Source organism: Buceros rhinoceros, unplaced genomic scaffold (assembly GCF_000710305.1).
Source record: "Buceros rhinoceros silvestris isolate BGI_N320 unplaced genomic scaffold, ASM71030v1 scaffold34153, whole genome shotgun sequence".
Lineage (NCBI taxonomy): Eukaryota > Metazoa > Chordata > Aves > Bucerotiformes > Bucerotidae > Buceros > Buceros rhinoceros.
The window spans coordinates 40140-64205 of NW_010402822.1; the positions used below are offsets into that span (position 1 = coordinate 40140).

Below are 24066 nucleotides of genomic sequence, written 5' to 3' on the forward strand. Positions count from 1 at the left end.
CAGGAAGGGTTGAGGGAGGAAAGAATCTACAATAACCCCCCTGGAGAAGTGAAGACTAGTGCAGGGTGCTGTCTGTGCTCATTATTGCTTCACACCAGAGCGCTGGTGAGAATGAACAGCTCGGTCCAGCTCCTGTGAGGGGCGGCGGCAGCAGAGAGAAGCCGCATGCGGGCGGACACCAGGCTCGTGTTCTTCACACCAGTGGAAAGGATCCGTTTATCACAGAAATGACATAGTCAGTGTGGAGGGGTGAGGGCTGGGGAAGAGATGGAGAGCGAAGGACAGATGAAGAGCTGGTGAATTCACACAGCAAGAGAAAGGAGGAAAAAATCCAGATGTGTTATTTCTGAGGGTCAAATGGTAAAGCGTACTCAGTTATCCCAGAGAGGGTGGACAAAGGGAATGTAAATGTGAACAGCTGTCTGCAGCGGGCTGGTCTGTGAGCTCACAGAGTCACCTCTGCACCTGGAGAAGTGCCATTTGCTGCTTTCTCAAGATTGGGAAGGAAACAGATACAGTTCTGCTTGTACATCTCTGGCCATCTCCCGTTTCTTTTGTCATATATCTCTTGGGGAAATCTCACGGCAATTAGTTTCTAATTGCATCAGTTGTCTACAACTCATTTTATGAGAAACGCCATCCAAATAGAATGGTTCTTGCATGTTTCATAGGAGCAGAAATGAACTGCATCATGATTTTTAAACTCTCCTTTCTGTTCCCTCTTCTTCCATCACATAATACTTTGTATTTCAAAAAGAAAGGTAATAAAAGGTAAAATATTAAAAAGGAATATTTTTAGTGCTCTTTGCCACTGCTCAATGGCAAAGATTCACCCTGACATGACACACATTTATTACAATGATGTAATTTGAATGATACTCCCCAAATTAGTGTGGGCCCCATAATACCTCTCCCAGGTGCTATTTAGTTGGAGCAAGAAGGCTTCAACCTTTCAGAATCTCCCTAGTAAATCAACTGCATCCTGGGATCATCTCCAAATGAAATTTGCTTGCTGCACAGCAGCAAGGAGACGTGCTAGGATTATAAAACAGGACTATTTTTCACTGCAGAAATGCTTGAAGTCACTCCAGCCAATTACGCAGCCTGCCGGTTCACACACCATCTCTTTCAGTATCCCTGCATCAATTATTCCTTTAACATTACTGCCTACCGAGCTCCAACTTGTCATTGGTCCATTTCAAATTTTTTTAAAAAAGGGAGGAATAAAAGGAAAATTTTCATTTCATGGGGGAGGCTTTGGGCCATTCGTTTCAGCAGCCTCGCTGCGTGTTCTCCTGTACAAAGTATTTTTATCTCCCAGCCTGCTTAGCATTGTTAATTTCTATCCTAATATGGTTTAGCTCAGGACATAATGCTGAATTTTCCATTCCTCTGTTAGCTGTCAGCTGAATCGAAAAGACTCGTTAATTACAAAAAAATTAATAGCTTTATTCAAAGATTAACAGAAATTAGGGTGAAAACAAAATTGTTGCGAGGGGGAGGGCATGTGCGTTTGCTGGAAATTCAGGAAATCTCCCAAAACACAAAGAACATGTTCAGAATTATAATTAAGGAAGAAATTTTAACTCCCTGAAAGAACAGCTTGATGGCAATTGCTGTTTTCCTTTAGATTTAATGTAGCATCTGTTACAATTTAATTTTTAAAGGACACCATTTTTAATTCCCATTAATCTCCAGAATTAACAGTGTAATAAAGATCCTTGCAAATATTGAAATTTAACTAATCAAAATGCCTTTAGGAGCCTTTACAGAATATTTTAGCAATTGAGCACCAGCTTTGATGCCATGAGGAGTGTGAAATGCAAAGCCAGTGTTAATTAGCTACAGAACCAGTTGCATCTTCTCATCTTCTTCAAGACTCAGGCTGACTTGGATCCATGGGCTGCAAGTGAAGTTCTGCTGTTGGAGGACAGGATGGTTTGTTCATTGCCAGGTTTGGAGACGTGTGTTAAGGATGACTTGAAGGTTAAAGACTTCGTAATTGGGTCTTTTTTTCCATTGAAGTTGACAGCGTGAAGCAGAAGTGTTGGCTTTTCAGCATCTCCTTTGATGAACAGATGTTGAAGAAAACAGAGGGGTCCTGTACGAAATATGAGCCCAGTGACACATCCGAGAATTCATTAATAGAAGAAGTATCTTTAGATATGATAAAAATAGTAGAGATGTTTAAAGATGTGTAGCTGGAGACCTAGACCCTGAATAAAACCGGGGCGGGCTGAGAAGCAAATATGTGCATAAGCTGAACTGACAGAACAGTCTTGTCTGGTCAGAAAAGGTTTTTAATTACCACGGCGTTAGAGTGCATCTTCTCCAGGAAAAATTGTGCTAATCCATCGCCATGATCCTAATTAACATACGCTGTCTACCACAGACGCCGCGGAAGACGAGGTTATCCGTAGTGACGTGCGTTAGTGTGCTGCTGTGCTAGGGAAGACACGGCCCGTTCGAAGCATGCTGCCTTCCACGCTGGCGCGGAGGCCTGACTCGAACAGAAGTGTCCGCGAGCTCTCCTGATGCCCTGATAATAACGGCAAGGCTGATGCTGATTTTTCCCGAGCGCTGAGTTTGGGAGGAAGTTACTGGTGACAGCAGGACTTACGACAACGATGAATAACTACATTTCTTAAAGGGAAGCAGCCTCCATATAGTCACGCTGCTTCCAAAGTCTCTGACACTCTTTTGTGGTCCAGATCTGTTTCCTCTCCAGAGTGATGAGGGGGGACGATGAGGAAGAATGGTTTGTCAGTTCTCTTAAATATTACCTGTTTTGAGGCAACTCACGCTGGAAATCTTTCCCTTCATACTCCATCACCTAGAATTTCTGGGTTTACGGTTTCCTGACTGGAGAAAGGGTAATCTTTCTGACGCTGGTGTTGATGGCTGCGCTCCTTCTGCCCCTAAACTGCACAGCACATTTCTCCTCAGCCTAATCCCTTGATGAATGCAAGAGCAAGCCTTTCTTCTAGGCAAAAAGAATCACCAGCCTGAATATCTGTTTCGTAGTCCCCTCCATGTGTATAGGGAACAGGGATAACAAACTAACCTTTCTTCCAGAGGCTAATTGGATTTCACACAGTTTGGAAGCACTGCTAATTCACCAGCTAGATTAAATTCAGCGTTAACATTCCTACTGGGTAGCTTGGCTATTGACCTTCCTCCCCTCTGCTTTTTATTCTACTCTATTTCCAGTTTACCCATTTCCAATACTTAGATAAACAGGCACCTTGTGCTGCAGCCCTTTGGAGAGCAGCGTTTCTTCATGCATGAAGTCTTCCAAGCTGCTGTGCACATACACGCGTGAATATTTCTTATTCCACTTCAATAAGCATCACAAATGTTTATTACAGAAATAATGCATGTTGGTCAGAAGCTGGTGTCCCCGATCTGGTTTAGTCACATTATAACAAAATAGTCCAAGCGGACACACGTACTGTAGTTAAACAGGCTAATTAAGAGGGTTTGCATTTTTCATCAATAAAAAGGTGTAAGAAAACACTGGATCATGCTGACCTGGCCAGAATTTTCTTTTCCAAAGGTGAGAAAGGAAGAAAAAATCCTTATGGAAGAGCAGAATTTGATTGTTTCAATTAAACTATCCAGGCTTGAAAATAAGCCGTGGCTCTCCATGAATACAAGAAAAAGTGGAGATCTCTGAATAATGTTTCAAAGAATGGAAACCTCACTGCGTGTTTCTGTTGAGAGGTCAAATTAAGGGCCCTGCAACCTGGCTGGCAAGAGGTTTTTCTTTCCCTTCCTGATGGCTCCCATCACAGTAGCGAGGGGACAGCATGACCCTGGTCTCCCCAGGTTTCCACGTAGCTGTTTGGTGGCACGAGTGCTCCTGATCCACTTTTGAATGTCAGCTCTGGGCTTTTTCTGCTCATCTTGCTATTGCATCTCCATTTTAAGTGGTATTTGTTCTTGAAAGCAGATAAGTCATTCTCTTTCTGCGAATGCAAATGCAGAATCTATTGAGTGGGTGTGTGTATACTTTAAAGTAATAATTGGATCCAAACATCTTTTCTTTTTAAATGCAGGAAACCAGAATCTAATAAAATGTAAATCAATTCAGTGTCTGCTTTGGGCTTGCAGTCTTCAGACTGTAAAAAAAAAAAAAAAAAAGCATTAAGTGCTGTGCATTCCAATATCAACATCTTTAATCTCCATCCCCTTAACCCCTTAAGTCTTCTGAAATCTGTTTCTTTCTGGACATATGGTGAAGAGCTTGTCAGAAAAGAGAAACCAATTCATGTAAAGCCTACTCCACATGTTTGTTAACTCCTGATACTCACGCTGGCATGGGACCTTGCTGAGCCTTCCTGCAGACAAGTCCATATGTGTTTGGTTTCTGACGGTGTTTTGTGGATTCCAAATAGCCACCTCAGGAATTGGAAGGCAGAGTTGCCGTTCTGATTTAGGACTTTGGTGTCTTAGACCTGAAATCAGCATCCCTCTGCCAGTTTGACTTGGGGTACAGGGGTCAGAGTGTAAATCAGCCCATCGCATTTCTGGTTTGAGTTAAAGCCAAGCTTAAGCAGGTTTGAGTTACATTCTCAGCTCAGTTCACTCTCAGTGCCTGTCGAGCTGCTGGTCTGACTTCCTGAGCTCCACCTAGCATCTAGTGCAGAAAGAGAAAGGACATGAGCAGGCATCTAAAACACATTAAATCTCTTTAGCTAACAGATGGTCGGATGTGTTCAATTCTATAGCATTTATCAAAGCAACTTAGAAAATAAGAGCAAGTCTTAATTCAGTCCTGCCCTTGACAGCTGTACGTGTGTATGGCATGGAAATTGCCTTCTGAGGTCTTTTTGGCCTTAAAGGACACTGTTTCTGAGGACCATTTTCCCCCTGTTGTGAACTCTGGAAGCCTACAGGCTGAAGCAGTACATGAACTGAAGAGAGCAAACGGACAGCTCTTTTCTTTGATCATAACCATTAGATCTGCAGAAGTTTGGGGAGCACTTTGAAGCTACCCGAGTCCTGGTATTGCTTTCTGTCCTGCTGTCAGAATTCTTAAAGAGGGATATTATAGCGAGAACGGTTAACAACAGTGTTACGACTAAGGGATAGGGGAGCAGAGGAAGAAGCCTCGTGCTGCCCTCACATATCCTCAGAGCTGCCCAGAGTCAAGCAGTTGGTTAAAGGTGACAGTCCCCAAGGTTCAGTCCCCAGGTCAAACGTGTGGCAGTGTTATTCCATATCTCCTTTGCTGGCCACATAGGCAGAGGTCTTGCTTCATTCCATGACACAAGGAAGAGATGGGAAGTGTGGAGGCAGGACTGCATGCAGAAATCACTGTCCTGAATCATCCCTAGCTACAGTCTCCGCTTATTGTCCAGCCTCACTTGGCTCCATCAGCTAAAAATAGGACCCTTAATTTCCACGAAAGGTGAGGAAGGCAGTTCCATTACCGCTCCTGGTGACGTGTTCCTCTTCAGAGACACGCTCAGAGTGATGGCCAAGCCAGGCTACCGGAGGTTTCCTACCCAAGTGGCAGCCACAGGAGCTGCAGACCTCGATCCAGCAGCAAAAGCAACCAAAATGTGGAGCCTATGTTAGTGCTGTGACAATGATCATACGTGTAGTTGTAGAGAGGGACGGTGAGGGCACCCATTAGCCACGCAGACACAGCAGACTCTCACGGTGCAGGTTACAAAGGAACAAAAGGGGCTGGTGAATCCTAACAGCCTTTGGAAGCACAGGAGGTTCTCCTCTGGTGGTGATTCAGACCCAGGCTTAAGTCTTCAGGCTTTTGATCTCTAATTCTTTTTAATTATTTTATGTAGCAATGAATTGTAGTTCTTAAATGCTGCTGCTGCCTCCTGGAGGAAATAGCCAATTACTCACGCCTGTGCAGGTACCTATCCCGCGTACTTACTGCTGCTTTTCCAGGTGAACTCACAACATCTGTAGCAGTACAGAAATCACACATCACAGGAAAAAAAACCACGCTTGATGGACACCTCAGGAACTGCAGACAGTTTTGTGCTCCCTAAAATCTCTGTAAATCTCTACCAACCTCTATTTCTTTCATAATATAATGTTTTTAAAAAATCAAATCTTGACTCGCACACAAAAATGTTACCATCATATCTATTAGACATATGTACCTTGTAAGAAATAAATTTGTGCCTCATCGACTGGAACGTGAAGATTTAACTTGCTTCATTCAAATTGCTTCAGCTACAGGAATTGGCGAGAAAACATTTCATGCGGTATGATCCTTTTTAAAGTCAATATTGTCTTTTTAATCCTGAATTTCAAATTCAATATTATCCTCCTTCAAACAAAGGAACGCTCATGTGTCTTGGAAATCAGTGCTATTTATCCTGTCTGCTGTGATTGTCGACACAGTTCAGGTTTTGTGATAAATAAAAAAGCCTGTAGACTTAAACAGGGAAAAAGACAAAATCTTACTAACTTGATGGTTTCCAGTGTCATTGCTGAGGGTGTGTGGCAACAGTCACCAACAAAACTGCCGTTTCCAGGCAGCAGCACAGGTCCTTGGTCTAGCAGCTGCTACCGGCTTTTGTCTTGTGCTTTAGTAAATTTATAGCAAAGAGCAAAATGCAGCATTTAAACCCAGTGATTTTCAGGTTATCAGCTGGGGTACATTTTTGTTGACATGAACTTGCTTTCAGGATTTTCATGGTGTTCCAGACTAATTATTGGATATAATTGGAAGAGTAGATTAGAGTAAGCTAAAGCAGAACTTAGACTTTCAAACCAGTCCAGAATGCCTGGGGGGAGACTTGTACAATTTTTTATTTTATTCTTTTTTTTTTAACTGATAAAACATGAGGAAAAACCCTTTGAAGAATGGAGATAAGAAGACTTAGAAGGTTATTCAGGAGTCACTAAAAGCCCCTAGAACAATTAATGGCCTTACTTGTCAAGAACTACCCTGGAATGTTCCACACTGGCTAATGCGGTCTCAAACCAGCTATCCCAGCCCGTGGTCCTGCCTCCCGGCTTGGCTTCTCCTCAGCTTCACGTCCTTCAGGGATGAGCACACCTAGGGCTTTCTCCTGGCACTTTACTTTTTCTGTGCACCTCTTAGGAAAGCTGGCTCTGCTGCTGGAAAACCCGGCACTTAAGTCGCGTGTTTTCCCGAAGAAAGTTTACTCCAGCGACTTTATGCAGACAGCAATACATATGGGGCGTGTTTCAGGGACACACAGCAATGATCATGGAATTAAGTTTAATAAACAAAAGGCAAATGGAATCCACCCCACACGTGCTGAACATAAGCAACATGGCTAAAACTGTGTAACACGCAACTCCCGCTACTTTCTGACCTTTGCAAAGTTTTGCACTATTTAACGAGGGAGGGGTTGGGTTTTGGCTGGTTTTCTACCACGTTGTGGGGAGTTCTCAACAGTGGAAGATACAGCAGGAAACAAAAGGGAACAAAAGAGCAAATACAGAGGTTACTGCTTCCTGAATGTTAGGAGCTCAACAAGTAGATGATGTCATTTCTTTACCAGCCTTCAGTACTCATCCCCCCAGCACTACTGCAGTGGTTTCTGTACCGAAGGGTGAGCTAAGCAACCCAGGAGACTTTTCCATGGCATAAGTATAGTGCTTCGCATTCAAATTCAAATGAAAACGTGTGTATTGAGCCAAACCCAGTTATTTGCAGATGAACCGGTGCCACCATCCTCAGGGGGGGACTGTAATACCAAGTGCTAGTTTGAAATGTCATCTTCCCTGTGGGAGCAGTCGCTGTAGGTCACGTGTTAACTATTTTCAACCTAATTTTAGGCAAACAGAAACGGGAATTCACTGAATTTTGCAAAGAAAGCTCTACCTTTGGTGAAAGCCATGGCAGATTTCAGCTTGCTCCCTTTTGAAAGTCCTGCTGATGTGAAAAGCAAGCTGTTCACTAACGCCTGGCATCATAGCCAGAGCTGGCACTCTTGGGCAGCGCTATAATTATACGTTATATTAACCAGTGTGAAATGCTGAGCCTTATTAAGATAGCCAAAAGCCTTCTTTAGAGTTGATTTATTAGAGCTTGAAATTAACTTTTCACAGTCCAGCTCAAAGAGATCAGCAGATATGGAAATTGAGCTCCGTCTACAGTGAGTTTCCCCACGGTTATCTCCAGCGCTCTCTCCAGCCCCTTGCAATGCATCTACCCCCTGTACAGACCCCAGACAGGCCAAAACACCGCGTGGGCATCAGCTGTCGGCCTGACACCTTCAGTATAAATGTCAGTGCCAATCTCACGGTCGCTTTGAGTGGTGTCCTGAGAAAATGGAACTTAAAAAACCCCACGTTTACCCTGGCCTCACCCGGGTGCTCAGGTGCATGGCTGGTGGCTTGCACCAGGCTGGTTGATGCTGGAGATGTTCCACTCCGGTGTGCTGGCGGATGAGCAGTTTTTCTCCTCCTGACACAGTTCTTGGTCTGTCTATGGCTGGGCTGCCAGGAGCTCAGGCTGAAGTTCTAGACAGTCAGTCGGACAGAGGTACTTTGTTGTCCCTCTAGCCTTTGGAAGTGGGTGCTGCTAAACACTTGCCTCTTGAATAGCTACCCAGAGGCTTTGAAGTTGGGCCTTCCAACATTTTCTCAGTAGTATTTTTCTCCTCTTCAAAATATCAGTGTGACTTTCCACTTCATATGGGTTCTCGAGGCATTTTCTGAAGATGTCTCTGACGAAATTAGTGGATCCAGAGCTCCCATGTCTTATGCTTTGCTTCCCGTTGATGCTGCAAGGCAAGGCACGGGTCTGGAGCTCCAGGTGGAAGTAGCTCAGGAATCATTCGTTAGCTGCTGTCATTCGTTAGGGCGACAAATGTATTCTGTCACTCTTGGACGGATTGGAAATGCCACACCTCATAGAATCTGCAAGGTAGTTGGGATACTTTTTTCCTGTTTTTTTAATTGCACTTGTAAGCTTGATGTGCCCAGAGAAGTTGTGTGTAGTGCACCAGGCTTACGGAAGCAGGACCGAGTTAGCGTGGGACAGAGGGAACAGCGGGAGACAGCGCCCTCCTCTTTAAATTAAAACTAAGCCACATCAGAATGCTGCCAATTAAAAATAAAATGAATGACTTTGCTCTCTCTGTAGGTGACCTGTCTCCACGATTTCTTTGGGGATGATGATGTGTTTATCGCCTGTGGTCCAGAAAAATTCCGCTATGCACAGGATGACTTTTCGCTGGATGAAAGCGGTAACATCAAACGCTGCTCTGCAGTCTGCGTTGTGATTTGATTTCCCTTCAGTCGCTTGTATCAGATAATAATGCCGCATGCTTTTGTTCTGGTTTTTATGACCTAGGACATGAAATTTAACATCCTTTTGTGATGCTTGTACAGTCAGCAGATACTATAATCAGGCAAATAGTGGCTGAGGTGGCCCAGGTCAGAAAAGACGGCCTCCTGCTCCATTTGACACTTACTGCAAAAGCTGGTAGTCTACATCGTTCCCATTTCACCCAGTGGCAGTCAGATAGGGACATTTTTTTGAGGACTAAACAGTAGCAGGACTCTTGTCCTTGTATGAGAATATTAAAAAATGGGAACAGGCTCAGTGATAAGAAAAATCACTCCCTCCACTGCTTTATTGTGCCTGTCCAAAAGCAGGGCAAGGATTCCCTTTTTAGGAGGGGGACTGGGACACCATTGCAAGCACAGATGTGTAATAGTGTGAGTCTCTATGATCAATTAAGCCATGAAATCTTTGATTTCACAGCATTTACAGCTCTTGCTTGCAGGAGTTACCACCTACCCACCTGGCAGCTGTATACACCAACAATGCAGGCCAGCTGCTGGTGCCAGTGAGTGCAGCAAGAGTCAATTAATGTAACTTTGGCCATTTAAACTAGGAGAAAATGGAGTCTCCAAACACTCAGGCTCATTTCCCAGGTATCCTGTAACAAGGAACCGGAGCCCTGTGCTGTCTGATAGGCTACAAACTGGCTCAGCATCGAAGACCAAACAGGACTTCTGCTGTATACCAGGACATCAAACTTCAAACACTGTATTTTTATGACTCCTTTTCAAGCCTGATTTTATTTGATGCTGGTACTTCTGACCCCTGCACTCCAGATGAACCCATTTGATGGGCTTGGGTAATTCAAAGAAAGCTCCCAAGGTTCAGCTGGAAATTCGCAGGCAGATAATAAAGCCTGTGTCAGGCTGGGGAAGCGATCTGTAACCTGAGCTTCGTATGGTTTTTAACACTCAGCAGCTGAGGCGGCTCCACAGGGAGTTCCATGCTGTAACAGTTTGGACGCAATCCTAGCAGAACAACTTGATGGGAAGCCCAGCTCTCTGCCTACACTCCTGGTTACTACTGACTTCTCCAGCTTGAATCTCTCTAGCAAAAATAAGCCAAGCCAGCTGTTGGGAAGGCACCGAGTAACTGCAGCTCTTGGTGGTATTTCAGGGGCACAGGGATGCCCTGCACATCTCGAGAAGCAGAGGAGGAGCTATTAGCCAGCAGCGCTTTCCCGTTATACACCCATCATCCTGCCTTGTTATGAGTCAGAGGCTGGAAGGAGAACCGGGACTCCTGAGATCTAGTGGATGAATGTCACTTATTAAAATCTCCTCTGTCATGGGGTACTTTTTCTTGCCGGTTTGGATGACATGCACTTGGATTGCTGGTTATTATGTTCACTCTGGCAGGACATCAGGAAACAAAATGAGAAATAGCATAAGAGGGGATTATGTCATCTCTTTCCTCCTGACTGCCCACCACAGCTTCCGCCCTGTAATCCCTGCTGCTGAGCACCTGCCAGATGAGGTTGCTCTGTCTCATTCGGACCCACTGGTTTCAGCATCAGCTCATGGAAATGTCACACCCCTTCTGATGTTTACACTCAGGTTTCCACCTTTAGAACCTTGTTTTGAGATGTGCGAATCCTCAGCGATTGCCTTCGGTGTCCTGTCACTTGCCAAGGGCTGAGCTGGAGGGATTCCTCAGAGTCAGCCTTTCTTGCTGAGCTGAGTTTCTTTGCAAAGATTTACTCCCCTGAGAAGCAAATAAATTTGTAACCTCTTGAAAAGACTCAATATAAAGTATTTTTACTCTTTAGGTGTATTTTTTTAGGGAGTAATTCAGGTGATTTAACATACATGTCTGAAATCCTTTGAGACCCGCTTGGTTTCTGAGACACCCACATGATATATGATGGACAGATATCACACGGGGGCACCCGCAGACCCACTCTGCTCCGGGGAGGCTGTACTCCAGAGTATCTCCCATAGCATCCAGGCAAACGAATCCTGCTCTGAGACACATTTGTTGTGCTGTTCTTGTTAAACAGCTCTATGTAACAGCCTTGAAAAATAGTTTTTGCAGTGACCGTGGGTGATTGTCCCCCGTGTTTTGGCTTGGCTGGCTAACGGCAGGAGCAGTTATTTGTACACTCTCCCTAGCGGCTCTTTCGCAGTCTCATCAAAGACTATATTCTTTAGTATCAAGGAGGGATACTCTACCCTCCACACCTCCTCCCTAGTCACCACTGCTCTTCATGTATGAAAAAATGGGGCTATATCAGTGCTGGAGCCCCACAAGCCTTCCTGTGGCATGACCTGTGAGCAGTCAAGTACCTTTGAAAAAATACCACACCACTTCTTCTATCCCTGATTTAGTTTCCAAAATCCATTTAGCACAAGAGAGAATAAACTCATTGCAGGTTTAATTCTCGCCATTCAGCATCCCTGGAGCACAGGGCATCCCCTCCTCATTCATACACTGCATGACCCAAGCGCACTCTCCCTCGCAAACCATCTGGAAGAAGAAGAGACTGACTCTTGGCTGTCTGAGAATGAGGAAAGCCTGGGGAAAAAATTAAGGCAATTACATTTTCATAGATATACTGATATATAAACAAATAACATACATTTAGGTCAGACAATTTGTTTTCGGTTGACCAATTATTTATCTGCTCTGTGCTGCCTTAGTTGATTGTCCTCAGGGAATCCAGTCAAGGGATGTCAGCCCAGCCCGGGCATGCTGAGTTGAACTTTTCCATAAAAAACTGTCCATATGTGGAACACCTAAGTCTCATCTGTAAAAAAGACCAGTTTTGCACATCTCGGGGAGGACAATCTGTTGCAGGAGATGAGGTGAGACCAGCTAGCATTTGACAAAAAGGAAATCCCCTTTTTATTGCTGCCTTCTTAACTGGGTTAAGTTAATAACTTGAGGGGTGGAAAGTGCTTTTTCTGTTGGCTCTCAATGTAAATAAACCCTGGTTTTGAAGATCTGGCGCGCCTGAAATCCTGGGACACACAGAGCTTTGTTAGCATTTCAGTTCCCTTCGGCAGGACCTGTGGATCACATTTACATTTTCCACTATTCCTGGCCTATTTATTTTTTAAGAAAACACAGTTGGGGTCCTCATCTGCTCTGTCTTTAAGTACATAAATCTACTAGTCTTGTTTATACAAACTTTTCGGAAGGGGATGAGTGGCCAGGACCAAGGACGTGTTTTATAAAATCATTTTGTTTTCTTTGCTTTCTGCAGCTGAAAATTTGCAGCTTGTTGAAACCACAGAAGGGCTTGGTTCAGGCTGGGTGAAAGCTTCCTGGGGCAGATGTCCCATCTGCCACTTAAAGACCTTTACATCCTGCCCTGAGCTGTTTGCTGGCTTTCTGCACCGGCATAAATTGCACTCCTCATTCCTACTACTAGGTCCTCAAGGGAAGGTTACAGCAAATTAACGTTTTGGGTGTTTTGGGCCTGATTCTTCCCTCAGTCAGTGTTGACCATTTTTATTGTGCTCACTGGTTGGTGAGAACCAAGGCAAGGGGAAGGGTCAAAAATCCTTGGCATGACACGGGTACGGAGATGGGCCTCGCTGGGCAGCCAGCCTGATCCTGCTGTATGCTGTCTCAGCACCATCTCTAGAAGACCAAACCTGTTTGTCTTTTTGCCTTCCCCTCTAAAAGTCTCCTTTCTGCTCTGGAGAATATGTTGGGATATGAGCTTCTAATGTTTTCTGCAGCTCTTTGGAGACAAAGCACTAAGCTGCCCATGGGTGTTTCCTACCTGGAGTCCATAGGCAGCAAGAGTAGGTGGCGACATGACCACGGTTGCTGTCTGTTTCTGCAGAGTGCCGGGTGATGAAAGGGAGCCCTGCGGCTGCCACGGGCAGTAAGTCATCTCCCACCCCTCAGAAGAGCTCAGCAAAGAGTCCAGGCCCCATGCGCCGAAGCAAGTCTCCAGCCGATTCAGGTAACCATCAAGATGGTGAGTGATTGTTTTCTGGTGTCTGAATATTAACTGTGTGCAAGAGAAAACCACGTATCGTGTGTTTTTGGACCCCCACTGACCTGGGGTGTTTGCATATGAAATTTCAGCATTTTTTAAAGACAAGAAGCTGATGCTTCTGTACAAGGCACAAGGCCAGGCTGGACGGGGCTCAGAGCAGCCTGGTCTAGTGGAAGGTGTCCCTGCCCATGGCAGGGGGTTGGAATTAGATGATCTTTAAAGTCCCTTCCAACACAAACCATTCTGCATTCTGTGAGATATTGGAGAATTCTTTGGTCACTTAAGTGCAGTCATGGCTTTAGGTCATACGACCCACAGCCTCACAGCCTCCTGCTCTAACAGTTTTAAAAGAAGCTGCCGTTTCACAGGCAGGAAATCAAGGCCCACAGTGCTCCTGTATGGTCCCTACAGATACCGAGTGACTGAGAATAACCGCTTGTGTGATGCAAATGGTAATCATTGTACAGGTCAGAAGTGTCCCCTTCTAATCATTATTTAAAGGAGACCAATGACCTTGCAGCTGGAGAACTGATGATGAGTCTATTGATGTGATACTGAGAAATTCATTCAGTAATGGAAGGCAAGTTCGCTGCAGCAGCTTGCACCATTTGAAATGCCTCCCTCCTTCAGGAGCAGCTGGATCGGTGCAGAGCTGCAGGGCCTCTAAGTTAAAGGCCGGGCTGAATATCACACTTCTGGTAATTGGTAGTTTTTAGAGTTATGATGGAGAGGGTGGGTCTCTAGCTGTGTTACCTTTTTTTTTCCAGAAGAGAACCAGACAGGGCCATTCACTAAAATCACCAACTAAACACTTCAGGATTCCAGGAGAGCTTCATAGCTTCAATTGCAGTGACCCACGGTATTAACACTGGTGATATAAAACAGAAACTGCTCTTCACCTTCACGGTAACACATTGCAGATGCATATGACCACCACACACCAGCTGACCTCTCAGTAGATATTGGATCACTTGACATAAAGTTCCTCTGTCAGTATTCAGAAAGATTGTCCCCAGGAAGCAGGTAATTTGTTCATGGTCTCTTGATGTTCTTCAGCTACTTAAAGAAACAATGTGAAATTGGTTGGTGCAGGCCAAGACTGTGATTTTAAACCTTCTCCATAGGCATCAGGTGCTGATTACCACCAGAACTAGACTTCATCACATGACCATATAGTCTAATGTGAAATGGCAACTGTTGTGTCCTGATTTTAGCTGATTGAATGACTCACAGGAACGAAATGGTGAGTCACAGGATGAATGAAGGAGTTTAATGAACACAGTTCGCAGAGCCTTTCAGAAGGAGATGGTTTTGGCTGTGGATTTAGTGATCTGCTTCTCAATGAGAAGCACAGATCCAGCTATATCACTAGCTTTCTGAGAGAGCCGCAGAGTGTACTGCTGGCTGGAGCCCAGTTTCCCCTGATGGTCTCCCAAAGCTTTGTTCCTGACTGGTCTCTGGGGCCACCTCTGAGTCAGAACAACAGCGGCATACAGAAGGAAACACATGTAGCAAGTCTGGAAATCTAGCACTGAGAGGGAAGCAGCTTCCAAGCCATTTAATTGCTCCGGTCACCAGCTAGACGTGAACTGCAACGTGCCCTTTGACTGCCTGGTTACAGCAGTCCCAGCAGCGAGCCACCTAAGGAACTGGTCAGCTCCCATTCCAAAATAACAAGGATTAACATGGAGCAACAAAGAACATGTAAAATACTTTCTTAAAACCCATCAGGACAAAAGACCGTGCACAGAAGTGCCACCGCACGGCGAGTGCCAGCTCCCGGCTGCAGCGATCTGAGTTCACTGGGTGAACTGCTACCTTCTGCTGGAGGTAATTTGCCTCCTGCCTGGATATGTCATGGCCTCACTGTGAAAAGCTCAATTCCCTCTAGGCAGCCAGAGCCCTTCAGCTTCAAGGACATTGAAAAACCGGGGTAGCTAATCCACGGAAACACGTTAAACACTGATTTCTTGGCACTTTTATCTCTTTATTTCCATACATTTACATGAAGGCGTGAATGAAAATTAAATGAACGAATGAAGAATGAAGTGTCTTGCTATAAGCAGATGGTAACAGACCGGGTAGGAGGGAGCCAGCCTCTTGCTGTACGCTGCCTCAGCACCTCCTCTAGAAGACCAAAGCTGTTCTTCCCGAGGACAACCTTTCATTCCTTCTCTCACTACCCTCCAGCCTCAGTACAGACCTTCTCAGCAATGCCAGTGTATTTCTCTGTTGACCCGGCTCTCTCTCCAGACACGGTGTTGATCATTCCATCATGGGGCTGTTTTCACCTCTTGGTTCACTTTGACTGGAAGGCTCTGGCTGCTTTGCCAGCAGTTCCCTCTGGGCTTCCAATCTCTCTGGTGTTGCCCATCTCTTTGGTGCTGGAGCTGTGATGCAGGCTTTCACCTGTATCCTTGACACTCCCCGGTATGTTGCTTCCAGCAAGGTGTTGTCAGCAAAATGCAGCAGGATTTTACTTCTCCTTCTAGAGAACTTCTTTGACTCCTACATGGTCACTAGCAGAGCTGGACTAGTTTCTCATGTATGAAGTGTGATTTGAGACTGGAAGGGGTTGGTGTCTCTATCTGGCCTTAGGTGAGCTTGGGCTGCGTTTTAGTATGGACTGAACATGCTAAGAAAGACCTAGACAAACCAGGCGAGAAATTCTCAAGGGTTTAGAAACTGCTTTGGGTGGAAAAGTTGAAGGAAATGGACTGATTCGGGTTAGAAAAAAGGAAGATTGAGAAGGGACATTTAGCCCTCTTCAAACACGTCCAAAGTATTCAGAAGAGGATAAGGATAAATTTTCCTCTGTGCCTATCAGGGATAGGTCAGAACATTGGTTTAATCTTTAATGAGGGATATGTAGATCAGATATTAGGAACACTTTCCAATGCTAAGCATCTGAATCACTGAAGCAGGTCTCTAAGGGAACCTGTGGGTCCCTGTGAGACATGGTGCTTTAAAAAAAATAAGATAACAATAAAATAAAAATAGAGAAAAAAAAGAAAAAAAATCTCAACCTTTAAGGGTCACTTCGAACCCAAATCATTCTATGATTGGGATGACCCAAATATATCTGACCCCAATTTAGAGCACAGTATCAGAGTTATAAACTTCTGTGGTTGTTTCTTGTCTCTATTTTTCCTTCTGTGAGTCAGCTTAGAACAACAAAATCCAGACAAAACGACACCTGCAGACCATCAGTTCCTTCTCCTAACGTGACAGAGGAAAACTGGGTGTGAGCAGATAAGTCTCTGTGCTGCTGCTATGAGATGTAAATGGGGTGTTTAAATAGCGTCAGCACGAAGTTTGGCAAAATTTCTTTAACAGACCACTCCAACAGGAAGTCAAACCAAACAAAAGACAGAGCTAAAACTCAGGGGAGAAATACAGCAGAGAAAATGATGATGTCATTTGCCATTATTTCTTTGTTACAAAGACATGACTTTATCTTACAGTAACTCACCTCACAAACCAGGGTGCAGTTGTATAATTATGTGTGCGGTGAGAGGAGAGTTGACGACGTTTAAACCCAGCACGACCGTAGTCCTTTGCAGTACTGAGCCACAGGTGCCCGAGCTGAAATTTTCAATGTCTCTCCGCAGCTTTGCCTTCCTTTGGCTCAGAGAGCCGCTGGGCAGGGCTCCGAGGCACTGCTGCAGGACTTGCATTTCTCAGTCTGCTGACGGAAGGGTTTGGGTAGAGGGACAAAAGCACATTCACAAGGCAGCAGCAATTAGCAAAACAGATCCAGAGCGTCAGTCTGTCCTGACTGCAGGTCTGGCTCCCCAGGGTCATTATACATGAATGTGTTAAAAAGGCAGCAGATGTCTTTGGGACTGCACACAAGACAGAGCAGCTTGTTATCCCACTGGCGCTTTCTTACGTTCTGCTAGCTGACAACCCGCAGGGCGCACCCAGCGAGAGATCACCCTCGCAAAATGGGATGAGCTGCAGAGCCGAGCACTGGGAAGTTAGGAGGTGCCCTGTGCAATCTGAATTCTTCCACTCCTGAACAAACAGTGCAGTGGAGCCTTTGTTTCTCCCACAGACTCCCTGTCCTGGGACAGGACAGCTTGTGCTCACTAAATGAGCTGCTCTTTCTCCATTTGCTTTATGCTGTCCTTGTTCTGGTTGTTGTTGCTCTTTATCTTCTTGGTGACACTCGACCTGAAGGCAACACTATTGATGCATTCCATGGTTCTTTCTCTCACTCTGGTGACGTACAAGCATGGTGAGTGCTCCTCAACTTAGAAACCTACCTGCAGAACCCTGGGAACCCCAACGGAGCAAGGAGTATTAACCTTATTTAACAAACTGATAGAAAAGAGTTGTCTCCACACGTTGGGAGCACTCACCATGATCCTTGGGCCCTGCTTTCTCCAGTTCTGTTGACTGAGAGAAATGTGACTTCAAAAGATGGACCTCTCTAAGCTCACTGACAGGTCCTGGTGCTTATCAGTGCTGGAAATTCAGATCCGGAGTCCCAGTCACCCAAGCAAACCTGAGCCATGCTCAAGGAACAATCACACATGAGAAGTCTGGCTAAAATATTGGTGGGAGAAGCAGGCAGAGGATTCAGTTCACCTGGATCTCTCACAGCCATCTCAAACACGACATGCTGCTGTATTTATTCTCCATCCTCCCTCTTCTTTGCTGGACAAGCTTGATTGATTTATCTCCCGAGTACAAAATATCTTGTGCACTGAAGGAGGTGAAGATCCCATGAAAAAGGGTAGTGCCCATGTTCATGCAGTTAAAGGATGTGTCGTACGCACAAAGGGGCTCTAAGGTAAACTGAGGCTGCGAAGCAAATCCAGTGACATAAATACGACATAGTACACAAACAGGAAGGCAGTGGGGAAAACCCAGATGGATTCAAATGAAAGCTGGTAGTAAAGAATGGTTTCCAACAGCCGAGCCTCCGAGAGATCCTTGGCTACCAGCAGTCATCAGCAGGCTTGAGTGGTGCAGCAGCTTATACACCACCCGGCATCTGCTCTTGCCATTTCCTTGCATTTGAGTTCAAAAGAAATGCGTCCAGGTTCAATTATAAACACAAATTCTTCATGAGCAGACACAGAGAAAATTAAACCACGCTTCTTAATTGTTGCTGCCACTGCAAAATTCTTTGTGAGTATTTGTAATGATATACATCCGTCTCACTGGATTTCTGATCGGGATGTCACATCTGGTTTTGTGTTGGTGCTCATCAAATATTAACAGCTCTGCTTCGGCACTTTCAAGTCTCATTGTATTAGGGAATTTCTGTCCTTCCCTGCAGCAATTACATCTCTTTGCTGCACACCGGCTGTTAGCCGTTCTGCCAGTCCTCCTAACTGTGGAGGGGAGACTTGGGCTCTTTGTAGAGTTGTTGCGTGACATTCCTTGTCTTCGGAAGGGTTACTCCTGCCTCAGGATCGGTGACAGCTGGAAATAAAGAAAGAGGCATTTTAGAAATTAGAGATGGATTCTAGCGAATGCAGATTGTATCAGTACTGTTGTACCTACATTTTCTTTAACAGAAAACCCAAAGTCAAACATAACAGAGATCCAAGTTCTTTTGTGTGTGTGAATTGCCCTCTTAGATGGTACGTAGTGAACTCTACTTTTTTTCCCACCAGCGTCGAGGGCAGCTTTGTAGAACTGGAGTGAAGAGTGGCACCTCTCAGTGCAGGGCCTGCTGTCTAACAGCTCCTGGGTCTGCCCCCACCAGTGTCTGAGTGGAAGGGGAAGGCAGAGGGTCACTGTTCCCCAGTTATCTAGAAATCATTATTTCTACCACCTTCTAAGAAATATCTATTTCCTCGGTGAGGCGCATTTGTAATGGGAAAAAAGCGATCAGTGATGAAGAGCCTGCTCTTCCCCATAGTGCCTTCTGCTCAGAAATGATGGACCCACATCACCATGAATCTGCGTCTGAGCTGCTTTAACATGCCAGCAGCTCCTCCTCTGTCCTCTGGCTCGCTTACTGAATTCACATGGATGACCTTGACATTTGGGCCAGTGACACCACGAGCCTTCGCTGCCCCCCCTTCCCCTCAAGAAGTAACAGAGAAGGGCTGGCAATGCTATACCACAATATTTGGGGTTTAGTTTTGTGGCTTGTGCTGAGTGTATTAACATCTGGAGTAGGTTTTGGAAATGTCACTTCCCATAGACTTGATTGGGATGTGAAGTTTAGTGCTTGTAAGGCCTCCAGCCTGCTGCTGCTTGGATTGCAAAAGGAAAAGGCCAGAAATGGTAATACACTTGGACACCGCCAGCGAGAGCTTGAATTTCCTTCCCTCAAGTAGCGCTGCTTGTGCCCGATGGAGCTATGAGTTTACAACCCCTAGTAACAAGAGGGTCTGTATCGCTGGGCTTGATACACAACCTCTCAATGACCGAGTTCACTCTGCGTAAGTATGTCCCTAGGAAACTCGTATTGTGACAGCCGGCAGTTACCAAAGACATGAGCTTACTTCAGAGAACACCAGTGGTTGGAAAAAATCAATTTGTTCTTATGCCATTTTGTGTCCCTTCATTTTTCTGCATAATATGCTATTTCCTTTGATTCCTTTTTAGACCAATAAATGCATAATAACTTGCCCTGACATAGACCTGGGGCCCTTCACTTCAACTAAAAGCCAGATCTGTGAAGACCTCCACAAACAACCTTTCCAAAAGCCATTTAGTTCAAATGAATTGTATTTTTTCAATGGAAAATAACTGTCTCTTCTTCAAAGCACCCTAAGCAAACAAAGCCACCCAAAAGGCCAGATCTGACCTTGAAAGAGGATGGCCGCGTGCTGTGATCCCCTCTCCCGCCCCCTGAATGGCCCGTGTTCACTGCTCCGGCGCAGGCAGTGGAGGAGCCCCAGAGAGGTGGGAGGGACGTGTGCCCTGTGCTCACAGCAGGGCTGCAGGAGGGCTTTGCGGTCATTTAATCCCAGCCGCAGGTAACCACACCCAGGGCCCTCCAGGCAGCCGTTTGTCTAATTTGGAATGGGTGCATTTGACAGCTGACATTCCTTGTGCAGGAGCCAGGATATCTGCAGCCTCTGGCTTCCACTCACACTCTTAAACACCGTGTGGTTTCAGTTGTGTTGAACTGTTTGAGGACGTAGACATTGTCTTTCTGTTTTTCTCATGAGGTGTATCTTGGATCAATTTGGTGAATATTTGTAGTGTATTTTGTATTTCGCTGTATTTTACAGTCTGTTGTCCTGGACAGCTGAAAGCCTTAAGTTGGAGGAATAGCCATGGTTTTGGCTTGTTTTTTTTCTCCTGTCTAGTAAGAATAAAGTACAGCGTTTCTGTGTTAAATGTCTGGATACCTGCCATCTCCCCAACGGAGAAAGATGACCCTCCTCTTGCTTGCCTCATTGCCAGCTTCTGTCTTGTTTTCTGACAGCAAATGGGACCTCAAGCAGTCAGCTGTCTACACCCAAATCAAAGCAGTCCCCGATCTCCACACCTACCAGCCCAGGGAGCCTCCGTAAGCACAAGGTATTACGTTTCTTATACCTTACTACATGTTTCTTCCTCAGTCTGCTCAGATTCATATGACATTTAAGTCATGGCCATATCCATGGAAGCACAACTCCTTATGTTGAAAGTGGAGAATGTGGCCCATTACAAAGGGTTGTCACTTCAGGCTCTACCAAGATGGTGAACGACAAATCATTGGCCTGTTTCTTCCACTGGATTTATTAATGTGTGCTGGAGGTCATCCACGTGGATCAGAAGAGAGAACTTGACCCTGAGCTTGTATCACTCTCTGATAAAGTTCACAAGTGACGGGTGGAATGATCTTCATATAAATCATGCTCTCTTGAAAAGCCTTAAGTGTTGGCAGATCTGATCCGTTAAACAGCAGAAGAAATGTGAGTGTTACTGAAGCTCTAAGACGTGACTTTCATGAGGCTGCTCAAGGATTTTTTAAATTTTAATTATTTAAGGCCACGCTCTGCTTTACAGGAAACAAAGGATTTTTTACAGCTGAGGTGGTAGTTGTGCTCTGGTACCGTAGCTGCTTTCCCAGGTCACAAACAGGGTGCCTGACAGGCAGCACACTGTCCTAGCAGAGAACAGGAAACCGGTGCCGGCTCCTAGAGAGCGGGACCACAGCAGCTACAATGGTGGAACAGAGCACAGAGCAGTCAATGGGTTTTGATTACCCCCGAAAGTCCAGTGGGCTTGGGATTACACCTCGTTGTGAGATTTTGGATTGCAGATGTGTGGACATGGGGTTGAAAGGTACTGGGGGAGACTGAGGTGGACTTCTGGATTCTCAAAAACCCGATCTTTTAAAGTATTCCCGAGATGTGGAGAGGCTGTAGTTACTCAGCTCTATCTGACTTCCTTTAACAAAGGCATAGCTGAATCCAAGTGAAATCTGTCTTTTCCTCAGGACTTCACTCTGGTCTCAGCTGCTCAGTCTAAGTCTGAGGACATGCACCAATTTTAACACAGTGGATCCAGACTGACTATTAATTTCTAACTGGGAAGAGAGTCTGGCCCATAGTCTGAATCCAGCAGCTGCTTGTGTGTATCTCAGCAAAAGCAGTGGTGTAAACTGCATCCTGTGCTTCGGTCATCAAGGACCTAAAATACTCTGGATCCAAACCCTGTCTCGTTTAGGACGTTGGAGATGAGGATTTGCTTCCTGGTAAAGACAAGTAAAACTCACCTTTCATGTTTTATGTATGTTTTCAGCTGGCTGATTTATGACCTTTCCAGTGAAGCCCTGAGAACATTTGTAATAGATGGTGACTGCTGAGGGCAAAGCCCATCCAGCTATGAGCTTCTCCACTAAATTAAGCCAATCAGCGAACACGAATGCAGCATTTTAGGTTACCAGAATATTCATGCATCATTGTCTTTCTCCCAGGAGCAACTTCCTGCCTATGATGAAATCACTTTTCTTTTCCCCGCTAAAGCTCAGATGATAAATGCTTAGGTTGAGTTCACCACAAAGTCCTATTTTACCTCTTCTTTTATCAGGACTGTTGTGAATTTCCTTTCTGCATATTTGGCCTCACTTTGCTCACAGTCGTTACCTGTGCGTGGGTCAGAGTTCAAGAATGTCCGAGGAGAGCTTTAGCCCTTTGGCAGGTTTGTGTAGCTAGTTCACACAGAACTCTAAGGAAGTGGAATAAGATGGTTACCCCAGAAAGGGACCCTGGAACCCCTTTACATTCAGCACTTGATCAAATAACAGACTTGGGAGTATTTTCTTAACCCTTCTAATCTATCAGAAATTACTTAAAAGAAAGGATAAATCATGGAACATGTGATTTTCCTAGAGATCTGTCCTAAGGGTAAGGCTCTCTGTTGTGGACTGAGGTTCAGAGAGACCTGTTTAGGGAAAGGTCTGGCTCCTTCATGCATGTGCTATAATGGACACGTTGATCCAGAAGAGATAAACAAATACTTCTCAAATTTCTCACTGAACAGCCATCTTTCTTCTGGTACCCAGATTCTCTCGCTCCACTCTGCAAGAGACTTGCCTTGATTTTAGCCTTGAACTACCTGGACAACTGGTCAGCCCCTCCAGTAACCAGTGCAGGAGTCTTCCACCCTGTCCTTACCAGCTGCCCAGAAACAGACCATTCGACGGCTTCCTCATGCATGACAAAAGTGGAAACTGATGGTGTGAGTTAACATTTTCTTCTTTCTTCCTACAGGACTTGTATCTGCCTCTGTCTTTGGATGACTCTGATTCCCTTGGAGATTCCATGTAAAGCGACACGAAGCGAAATGTCCATATTGCAAGTTACGCTTAAGATACAGTAGAGTACTTCTGCCAGAACAAGCAGATAGGTGACTGGTGCTTTCAAAGCAGACAAAGGACACACAGTTGTATGTCGTTTTTTTTCTGTGATTTATCCTCCGTGCCACAAACCAACACCTACCAGTCTACAGAGATAGAGGGATACCATTCTCCTGAGTGACAGGGATGCAAAGGGGACATTGCGAGCAATTGGGGGCCCACGTGCCAACGGTCCTGTGCATTTCCCATTTTCTTCTATTGTTTCTTCTGCTGCTGCAGCTATGTGATTTTCCTAGTGATAGTAAAGTTGCTCCCCCGACAGCACGCAAACAGGTTGCTTGCAGTTTGCAAGCGCAAGTAGAGCACATGGCATTCCCCACCTGCCCAAACTGCCGGCGTTTGCCCACTCACCTGCTCCTCGCTCACAGCCCTGATTTTAGCACCTAACCAGTACTGGGGTTACTGGGGACGGGCAGGAAGGGAAATGACTTTCCAGTTCGATGCTTGAGATGCCAGCAGAAGCTCGGACAAGATCAGGGATAATCGTGTAGGATGCGAAGAAAGGTTAGTACGGTAGCGATTCAAATATTGGTGGTTTTAATTTTATTTTTAATGATTAAGCAAAAAACTGTAAGTTATCTGGAGCAGGACAGCTTTCACATCTGACCCGAAGACACTGCTAGCTGGTAATGACTTTTTACCCCCACGCTATGGTATCTCTCTATCTCTGTCTGTAACAGTCATGCCTTGTGAACAGCCAACACTGAAAACACTGTGAGAATTTGTTTTCAGGTTTGACACCCTATAGGTCACTTTTTATAGCAAAAAAAAAAATCAATACACTTTTTATAAAGGAAAACCTTGTATCTGTGTTTTGGGAGTAAGGATTCAAGCTCCTCCTTTTTTATAAAAGCTGGTCATTTTCTTTTGTTTAAAAAACACGTTCAGAAAAATGTACAAAAAAACCCCAACCGACAACTGCGGAATGGGAATAACAACAGCTCAACTTAGAAATCTTGTTGTCACTGCCAAACCAGACGCATGGCG

General features: G+C 45.1%; 1 protein-coding gene across 1 annotated transcript in view; it reads left to right on the plus strand.

The window, feature by feature from the left end:
- DCX (doublecortin) overlaps positions 1-22990 on the plus strand; it is a gene marked incomplete at its 5' end in the record, with an annotated part of 53763 nt that extends 30773 nt beyond the window's left edge. The window contains 4 exons of the mRNA XM_010132748.1: positions 9101-9203; positions 13098-13220; positions 20659-20753; positions 22934-22990. Coding sequence (XP_010131050.1) covers positions 9101-9203; positions 13098-13220; positions 20659-20753; positions 22934-22990 — 378 coding nt within the window. The remainder of the gene's footprint in view (positions 1-9100; positions 9204-13097; positions 13221-20658; positions 20754-22933) is intronic.
- Between the last annotated feature and the right edge of the window lie 1076 nt (positions 22991-24066).